We start from the raw sequence: 9,552 nt of genomic DNA on the forward strand, positions 1-9,552 counted from the left end.
AGGGTCTGATGGAACTGTGACACAGGCACAGTCTTCACACAAGGGCTGACCTACAGGGTCCAGGTGCTTTTAGAGGATTGCTGTATTCTCCTCACCATGCCAGAGCACACTATTAAATGCATACACCCTTTAAGTCGTGACCCTTGTATCAGGAACTGTCTCAGCTACAGCTGCTGGGTACAGGCAAAGCCCTGAGTTCCTTTAAACACCCTGCCCCAGAACAAAAAATAAAGGAGATGAAATGATTCATAGCACTTGTATGGGGAACATTCTATGCTTTTGCTTTTCATTTTAAGTCTTTTCAGACTCAGTTTAAAAAACAAATCAAGCCCATTCTCTTCTCTTCCTCCTGGTGACAGGTTGCCCAGATGCCTGTCCGGGTCAAAGGGACACTGCTGTATTTTATTTTACCATCTGGCATTTCTCAGCATTGCAGATTTTTTTAACCTCTTAATTTCCAATGTTTTCTTTCTTTGGTCATTCCATCATTTCCCCATATTTGCTTTCCTACACCTTTCAAAATCATTTCCATCAAATCAAACACTCAGCAGCCTGTATGTCAGGCTAGTTTTAAAGCACAAGGAGGAAAATATTTCCCCTCCTGAGCTGCAGAAGATCAAGTGCCCCCAGTTCCAGGTCAGAGCTAAGCCTTCAACAAAAAGATCACCCTATGCAAGAAGGTCCAAGTTCACCCAACTAGTTCACTAAAGCCAGGATCAGGCTTGTTGCTAAAGCTCCTTGGTGTTTATGGTCTCAGGCTGTCACCTTGATAGATCTCCTCCTCTCAAGTGTGTGCCTTGCACCCTGCTGCCAAAGCCACAGCTGCTGCTGCTCATGGGGTGGTGGCTGTTTCCACACTCCACGTTCCTGGATGGTACAAATGCCTTTACCACACAACTAGTCCTACAGACCTGCACATGACAGGGAGAGAGAAGGGAAAGCTGGGCTGAAAAACTGCCACAGAGATGGAGGTTGTTTGAGTGATCCCCAAACCTCAGGTCCAAACTTGCTCTCAGACTGAGAAACTCAGGACAGGAGAGGAAGTTTCCAAAATTGGTGACTTTTGAGTTGTTTGAAAATGTTCTGCCCCTCCCCTAAGCGTAGGTTTCCTTGAAGAACAGTCTGTTCTCCACAAAAATTACAAACAGCTTCCAGGGAAAGCTCTGGAACTGGGTGAAGTCTCCCTGTCAACTGCAGATGACGTTTTTTGTTTAGTTTGGGGCTAATGAGCATTTTCTCTGCAGACTCTGCCATCCTCACTCGCTTCTCCAAACAGGTGGTGAGAAACGTTGAAGGAAAAACTCCTCTCCTGCCCTGGGGTTTTGCTCTGCCCAGCTCTGAAGACAGGCCTACGCTGCACACTTCTGCCACCACGCTTACATCAGCTCCACCACCTCCAGAAACACAGACATTAAGCCAAGAAAAGCAATCTCACCCTGGTGATGACTGCCCCTCTGCTGGGAAGCTCTGCAGGTTGCTTCCCAAGTCAAAGATGGTACTTTGCCACTGCCAAGCCTTGGACTCACAGTTCAGAACTGTTACTGGGAGGTCACTCGTTTTTTCCGTGCCTCAGTCTGCACAGCCCCTGTGGACACATCCATGTTGAGAGGGATATCAGGCTACTTTATGGAGAAATTTTGAGGAATGGTACGTAGGGTATGGGGGGACTCCTGAGCTGTGAGCACTCATCCAGCACGGGGCACAGGGGCAGCAAGTTCAGGTGCAGGAGCAGAGCAGAGAGCGGGTGCTGGCAGCATCACACCCTTAGCAAAGCAGAGAAGTTAATTAAACAACAGGAAAGGAAAAGACCATTTAAAGAGCTGAGTCTGAATGACTAAAGGCCTTAGTCACTCATTTACAAAGATCTTAGGCAAAAACTCCTTTTAACATCATTTTTATCTGGATCATGTTCCTGTATGAAATGTCTCAAAGCATCCAGTGAGAACTACTGGGAAATGTTGCCCTCATTCCCTGAGACTTTTGGTGTCCAGAATGCCTGTGACAACTGCCACCTCCTCTCCCTGCCTGCAACATTCTCTTAGGCTGAGGAATCCCACCCAGCACAGGACTGAGAGCTGCTAGAGAACAATGATTTTTGCCCTGCAGAATGTGAAAACCTTCTCTCTGAAATGTGCTGAGTTGAAACTTTCCCATGTTTCAACAGAAATCTCCTCCAAATATGTCTTCTTGTTTCATTCAAGAAAAAGAAGCTCTTATCATTTCAGAAAGAGACAAAAATCAGCTGTGGAAGGCTCCACGTGAAGGTTATTTCACATTTTAAGGAATACTGGAAGTATTCACACAGTATGTTGGTGACAGGAACATAAAAGCACACTGGGAATGTTAAGGATGCTGCACTTATGGATTACTGGGGGTCTGGTTTCCCCTGCTGCCATTTCTACCAGAAACACTCAGTTACATTTTTTAAAGCTCTTTTTTTCTCAACAGGACCTGTTGTCTTCCCAAACTCCCAGAGCACAGCACTCACAGTTCTGTCAGGACAACTCCTGCGTGGGGCACGAGCAGAAGGAAGGAGCTGGGCTGAGAGCCCTTTATGCTGCCTATTGCTCCCAAAGGTGTCACAAAACCAGAGCACAGCCCAAACTGTGCTCTCCTCACACGACTCAGGCTGCACTTCCTGCAGTGCCCCTCCTCAGAGGAAGGTATCAGTCAGTCTGACTCAGGAAAGGTTGCAGGGTTTGCCCTCGTGGTCTGAATCATCTGTTGCATGCAAAGGGGCAAGAAGTGGCAAATTGAGAGTCCCCCAGGTATCACAAAAGAGCCACCTACAGACGAGGCCCTGCACTAAGGAAGGACAACCCCATCCCAGTGCATTTATGCTCCACATGAGTAAACCAGTGGGAGAACAGTGGGATGAGCTGCCCAGCAGTGGTGACTGTTCCCAGGTCCTGTCCTCTGCAGCAGCCAGCAGCCTCACCTGCCCTCCTGCAGTCCTCACAAGTCACCCCAGCACACCCATGGGTGCAGTGGTGCTCCCTGCCCTTCACACGTGGGTGCCAAATCTTCCTTGCTCCTACCAGCAGCTGATCCGTGTCCTGCCAGGGCACCCGTGGCCAGAGATGGGCAGGACAGCAAAACTTTGGTATCAACAACACAAACCCAGTGCCTGCCATTAGAGGATGCTGTTGAAAATCCTCATGCATGCCACTGTACCAGAGGGTGCTCGGCCATGCAGAGGCTGGAAGGAGCTTTGGTGAAGCTTGCCAAGACTTTTAGCAGGTCCAGCTGAGAGCTGTCGCTCGGAGGAACAGAGTTTGTCTGACAGGCAGCGACACCTCGTGGCACGGGCCTCCCCCACCCCTCCCAGTCTGCTCCCAGCAGAACACTTGTTTTCCCTGGGACAGGTTCACAGTCATGCTAAAATCAGAGGGAGTTTTGCCAGAGTCTGGTGGAACCCAGATTTCAGGGGAGATGTTTCAGAGGAAGCAGTGATGATGGGAAGATTCACCTCCTGCAAACGCTTACCAAAAGTCACACGTCACCTCTAAGAGAAGCTGCCCGAGGGCTCTCAGCAGAACCTCAGTGAGACTGGCCCTGGAAACGCCTCCTGTTTGTTCAGGCTGCCACGGGAAGTGCAAGAGCTGTGCTGGTACCAGCCCTGCAGTTTGGATGCTGCAGGGGAATAGACCCAGGGCCCTCCTGACCCTTAGCTTTGGGGTTTTTGCTTGTAAAGGATTATAGTTCATTTTGCATGAGAAACTTCACAGAAATTAAGCAGAAGTAGCAAAACAGCCAAGGAACAAGAACCATACTGGTAACTGAAGCCTGTGGTAAGAAGAGATGGAGATTTCTGGAGAAAGTTGTGACTGAAGAAACTTGGAACTGTCTCCTCCTATGGCTTCAGTCCAATGGTGTCCAGGGAAATGAGACATCTGACACCTTTGTGGTAAACAGAAAGGCTTCTGCCAGTGCAAACTCTGCTCCACTGGCTCTTCTGTCACTTAGTACCCAGAACCTGACGTGCAGAGGTCCAGCAACAGGCTGTCTGCTGGGCTTGGTGAGTTTTCCTTCTGCAGAAGACCCAGAAAATCCCCATTTCTCTGTGCTGGTGTTAGGGATGAGAAGAGCAGGAGAGCAGAAGTTCCACCCAAGCAGGACAGTGGATGCAGCTGGTTTTTCCCCAGCTCTCTCTGTGCACAGGATGCAGTGGCAGAGCCATGTCCCTCTTTGGTAGGGGCCAATGAAGTTGCCACACATAATGTGACAGGCCTGGGCACACTGTACTGGGCAGCACAGCTCATGGCTGAACCCAGATGTTCCCTGCTTCTGATGCACAGAGAACAAAACTGCTGTCTCCACAGCTTTGCTCTAGGAAGGTGTGTGAGGCTGTAAGTACAAGAAGCAGATCAGGAGCTGAGCTTTGTCCCAGCTGAGCTCTGGAGTCTAACAGGACCATGTGCTGAGCACAACGACACCTCCCGAGTTTCAGAGCTGCAAATGCCAAGGCCAGCAGCCAAGGTGCCCATCAGTTAAGCCGTGCAGGGGCCAAGAACCATCCATGTGTTGGCACAGTCCTGGCAACTGGTCCTGATCTTGGCTGATATTTATGGGTTGATGACAAATAACTGATAAGGGGTAACTGAGGCATAAGGAAACTGCAGGGCTGGCACTCAATAAATTTATCAGAAGGGTCCATGTCCTTTCACTGGCCCACGCTGTGCAGGGGGCAGATCCCTGCCCCATTTCTGCACTTTACTTCCCCTATCTGTAAAGTGGAGTAATTCCCTAACTTCTTAAAAATGTTCTTAGCCTGGTAACACAAATTAGGAGAAAACCTGTGATTAAACACGAGACAAACATATTGTCACCTGCTGCTGCTCCATTACTGGGTTTATTAGTGTAGGTTACTATCAGGTATCTCATGCAACAAAACCTTATTTGTTTTCTATTAATATTGCACAGCCACACGGGTAAATTCCAAAGGTCAGGTGTTCAGGGGGATAGCTCAGCAGACACAGCTTTGGCAGGTGGCCTGTGAGAGCTCAGCTGGTTACACTGGAGGGCGTAGTGCTGCAATCTTCACACTTTCCTCCAAAGCACTCTCACCTCGGCTCCTTCCTGTTGATGGGCAGAGCCCTGCCGGGGCCGGCCCAGGAAGCCAGGCTGTGCCCTGCCTGCGGTCCCACCACATCCTCCCCAGCTCCTCCAGCTTCACACAAGAAAACAACACGATGGGAAGGTAGCACCGAGGGGACTGTACTGGAGGTGGAGAAGGTTTGCTCTGGCATGTCTGCCTGGAGACTCGGCGTCCTGATGGCTCTGTGCCTCCTGCGGCAGGCGAGGGGGGCAGGGCAGCCAGCCGCCTCTGCTGCTCCTCACTCCACCTTGCCACGGGCTTGGCTTGCAGGAGGAAAGGCACACACAGGTAAATTTTAAGCAGTTTTAATTAGGAATGGTTCGTAGAAAGTGGAATATTTCACTGTCAAGAAGTGGCAGTTTAAGATCTGTCTGTAGGATGTGTATTTATGAAGGTTAGGGATTAATATGAATCTACCAGAAACAGTAAGTGCCAGGAAAGACCAAGTGGCAAAGCCTGAGTGCTTCACCTCATTGCATTTGTGGTGGGATTCACCCTGGAAGAACTGTGTCTGCCTGCTCCAGGGCCAGGAGATAGGAGCACAAGGGAGCCAGGATGGAATTTGTGGGTTTGTAAACCAGAGGACAGTGAAATCCAGTGAGACCATGGGGGAAGCCACTCAGAATTTCAGCACAGGAAGGTTCACACAAATGTCAGTCCTAATTCTAAAAGCTGTTGAGATAAAGATGTTTTATAAAAGATGAGGGAAACACGACTGCATCACAGACATACCTGCTTCCACAGCCAGCTTCCAGTCTTAAATGAACTGAGTAGCTCTGCCACAAATTTTGAAACCACTTTGGTCAAAACCAGGTGATGTTTCCTATCCCCAAAGATATTTTAAATAATTTATGCAATTTTCCCTCTCAATCAGGTCACGTTCAGCTTCCTGCTCCTCAGAACGTTACACTGCTGTCAAAAGATTTTGACATGATTTTGACATGGACTCCAGGAGAAGGCTCTCCACCAAATGTGACATACACTGTGAGGTATGAAAGGTAAGTGCTGACAAAGGATGTCTGAGGGGCAGGCTGGCACAGGGCAAACATCATGTCATTGTGACCAGTGGCCTGGCTGCATCCCTTCACCAAAACCAAACCCTAACTCCCTGGAAAGTGCTCTGAGCTCTGAGCAGGACACAGTACCCAGCCTCCAAAACACCTCCTTCTCCTGCTCTGTGGATTATAACAAATAATATGTTTAATAATGTTTAATATTATGGTATGTTTGTTTCTTCTTTTAGCCAGGAACGTATGAACAAATGGATAAAGGTTCCTCACTGCAAAAATATTATCAGAACCTCCTGCAATCTGACTTGTGTGCTTTCAAACTTCTTTGTTAAAGTCCGAGCTCGAGTGAAAACCCTTTCTGGACAACTCCAGTCGCCGTGGGTAGAATCACAATTCAAGGAATACCACTTGGATGGTGAGTGTCTGGTAGGTTACAGCCTGGGTGAAAGGACATCCCAACAACAGTGTTGGCACCAGCAAAGGAGTAGACTGCACACCACAGAAAGAGAAACAGCAACAAGCAGCTTTATGAATGGCAGAGATTTGAGGGAGAGCAACCAACAAGTCATGAGCATTTGAAAATCATTTTTGTAGCATCAGAATTTGTTCTTCAATGCTCTAGGTGAACAAACTGGCTCCAAAGCTTTCCACACACCAGCAGGGGTATGGTAGATAAAAAAGAGATATTCCTTTGCTTTCCTCCTTCCTTCTGTCTAGCACAAGATAACAGAAGTGTAGCTCAGTGACAGCACAGCCCTAATTCTCTGAAGCTGAGACACAAGTGAGCACTATTCTCACATTTGGTTCCTCCATTGCAGTGGAACTGGCCCCCCCAGTGCTCAATGTGAATGTCAAGGAGAACTTCATCCATGTGAATGCCTCCTTCCCTTTGGCCACCTGTGTGGAGAGTTTCCCTTGGATGTACGACTTGAACCTTTGGGAAGCTGGATCTGAAGACAAGGTCAGTGAAAGGGAAGCTTCTTAGATGAAATGGAGGAATGATGCCCAGCTTGAAGTGAAAACAGCTTCAAATTTCTGGGCAGGGAGGGGCTGGGTCTAGAACCTGGAGAACATGAAATGGCCAAATCACAACTAACCCAAGCCAGAGAAAAGAAATAGAGATGTGTGTGTGCATCTTTATTTTGTTGGTAGTTTCCTGGTTTTATCAGGAAGATGTGATGGGGAGGCTACACTATAGTGACTATTACAGGGCAATATCTGAGGTGGAAACAACTCATTCAGGTTCTGCTAACAGCATGCTGTGGCAGAAGAGGGCACAGCACCTGCAGGAAATCCCACCCTAGAATCCATGAGCCCTGGGAGAGATGCTTGCTACACACCACAAGTGAGACACAAAGTGCCTCTCCATGCACCTTCCAACCACTGGAGCCACACAGCACAATGAAGAGGATCAGGGGTTAAAAAGGCAGAGAAACACCACCCAGACAATGAAGGAATCAGCTTTCCAACCCTCTGTTCTTTTTGTTTCTAAACAGAAGCAATATGAAGGTATCTTTAGGAAGAAAGCTGTGACTATTGACACCACTGCACTTCGAGGCAACTACTGTTTAAGTGCCAGATCTTCCTTCCAAAGCATTGATTTCAAGCACAGCAGATTCTCCCACCCAGTGTGTGTGCTCCTAAACCACAAAGGTATGGCCCTGCTGAGGGAAGGAGGTGCTGAGACATCAAATGGGACTGGGGCAGTCAAGCTTTTCCACCAACATTCAACCCTAAAAATGGGCTTTCTGTTAAATGGAGTGGTTGGATTTCCCAGAGAAACTTCCTGCTTTCTGTAGAAACAGCTTCAGTAAAAACATCCAACCTTGAAATATTTTCTGAACATCCTGAAATATTTTACTGGAGTTATACTCACAATGAAATTTTGTCAATATTCAAATTTATCCTGAAAGACATGTGAATGAAGCCTCATGTTTTACCTGCTCCAGGTAAGGCACTGGTTGGTATCAACATTCATTTGTGGCTGTGACTCTGACTTAGGAGTCTGATCTCAGGCAAGTCCTTTGTATTTATAAAATGAGGATCCTAAGCCTAACGTTTTCTGAGTTGTCTGAAAGAAAAGCTGTGTATAACAGCCTGTTATTGCAACAAAATATACCACTAGCAGGAGATGATTGTTGTCTTTTCCTTTCTCAGCAGTGCAATGGAAGTTCCCACTTTCTACCATGATCCCTGTGGTTATCTTCTCCATCTTTCTGACCAGCCCCTTCATCATCTGCTGGCTGAAACAAGATGTCAAGCAAATGGAGATGCCTCATGCCTTGGTATGGCCCAGGTGCTGGGGTCCTCTCCTGACTCACTGTCCTCCTGGGTTTCAGAGAGTAACAGGGGAGGAGGGAGGGACAAGCAAGTCTTCCTTTAGCCAAACTTTTCTTCCAAAAGCATCATTATCTCACTGATCTGTGTGTCTCCTTCCTTATCCCTGGTAGGATGTCTCTCATTTAAAAGCAGCTGGACCAGCCTTTCACTGTGAGCTCAGTGAAAAGGAATTCTTCAGGGACTACCTTATCTGCACAGAGAAACCAGTGTCACAAAGGAAGACAAACAAAGCTGTAGCAAGAAACAACCCACCAGAGGTGGCTTCTTTCCTATCACCATCATCATCATCATCATCAGAGGAGGAGGAGGAAGACAGCAGTACTTTCATCCCATACACTGAAATGCTTCATTTTCCAAAGATTCCCAACTGCCAACCCCCCAGAACAGCTCAGGGGGAGTCCAGCTTGGACTCTGGATCTGGAGGACTCTCTGTGGATAGTGGCTCTGTGCTGGACCTAAGCACCTTGGGTTTCTCTTACTTCCCAATGAGGAAGAACGAGGTGGACACCTCAGACTCCCAAGGAACTGAGAAGACATCACTTTCCTACAGTTCCTCTTTGGGAAGACTATCCCTCAGTGATGTAAGATTCCCAGGTCCCAGGGAACATGGACAGCATGATACAGACAGGGATGAATGCCTGGAGATGACCCCTGTTCAAACACTGATGGAGGAGATGCATGCCACACACCCAGGCAGTGAGCACTGCCTGCACAGGAAGGCTCATCATTTCCCCCAGTATTCCCAGAAACCAGCAGCTGATCTTCATGTCCAGATGGGTGAGATATCACAGCTCAGGGAGCATCCCAGCACCAAGCTGGTTGTTTCCCTTCAGACACTGCAGGTGGCAGAAGATGAAGGCATTGCAAGTGACTGTGACAGCAATGATTCTGCAGAAGGGACACTTCCCACCTCCACAGGACTAAGTGATGCATATGAAACGTCAAATAAGGAGGAAGAATATGATCAAAAATTTCAATTCAAAGCCCCTGAGCACACATATTACGTGGGAAGGATCTAGAGGACCCTAGCAGCTCTGTGCTGTGCCTGGAAAATGCTGGAGAGCCCCAGGCACCCAGGCAAGGAGGATCCCTAAACAAGGACAA

The 9,552-nt window shown here is 48.1% G+C and overlaps 1 protein-coding gene across 1 annotated transcript; it reads left to right on the plus strand.

Moving 5' to 3' along the window:
* The first annotated feature begins 5,247 nt into the window (after positions 1–5,247).
* IFNLR1 (interferon, lambda receptor 1) lies at positions 5,248–9,467 on the plus strand. Its single transcript, XM_008935648.1, has 7 exons — positions 5,248–5,319; positions 5,984–6,096; positions 6,342–6,523; positions 6,927–7,069; positions 7,605–7,761; positions 8,269–8,393; positions 8,559–9,467. The coding sequence occupies exons 1-7, from the start codon at positions 5,248–5,250 to the stop codon at positions 9,465–9,467; spliced, it is 1,701 nt and encodes a 566-aa protein (XP_008933896.1).
* Positions 9,468–9,552: the final 85 nt, after the last annotated feature.

This window comes from Merops nubicus, unplaced genomic scaffold, assembly GCF_000691845.1.
Source record: "Merops nubicus isolate BGI_N331 unplaced genomic scaffold, ASM69184v1 scaffold5262, whole genome shotgun sequence".
NCBI classification, from domain to species: Eukaryota; Metazoa; Chordata; class Aves; order Coraciiformes; family Meropidae; genus Merops; species Merops nubicus.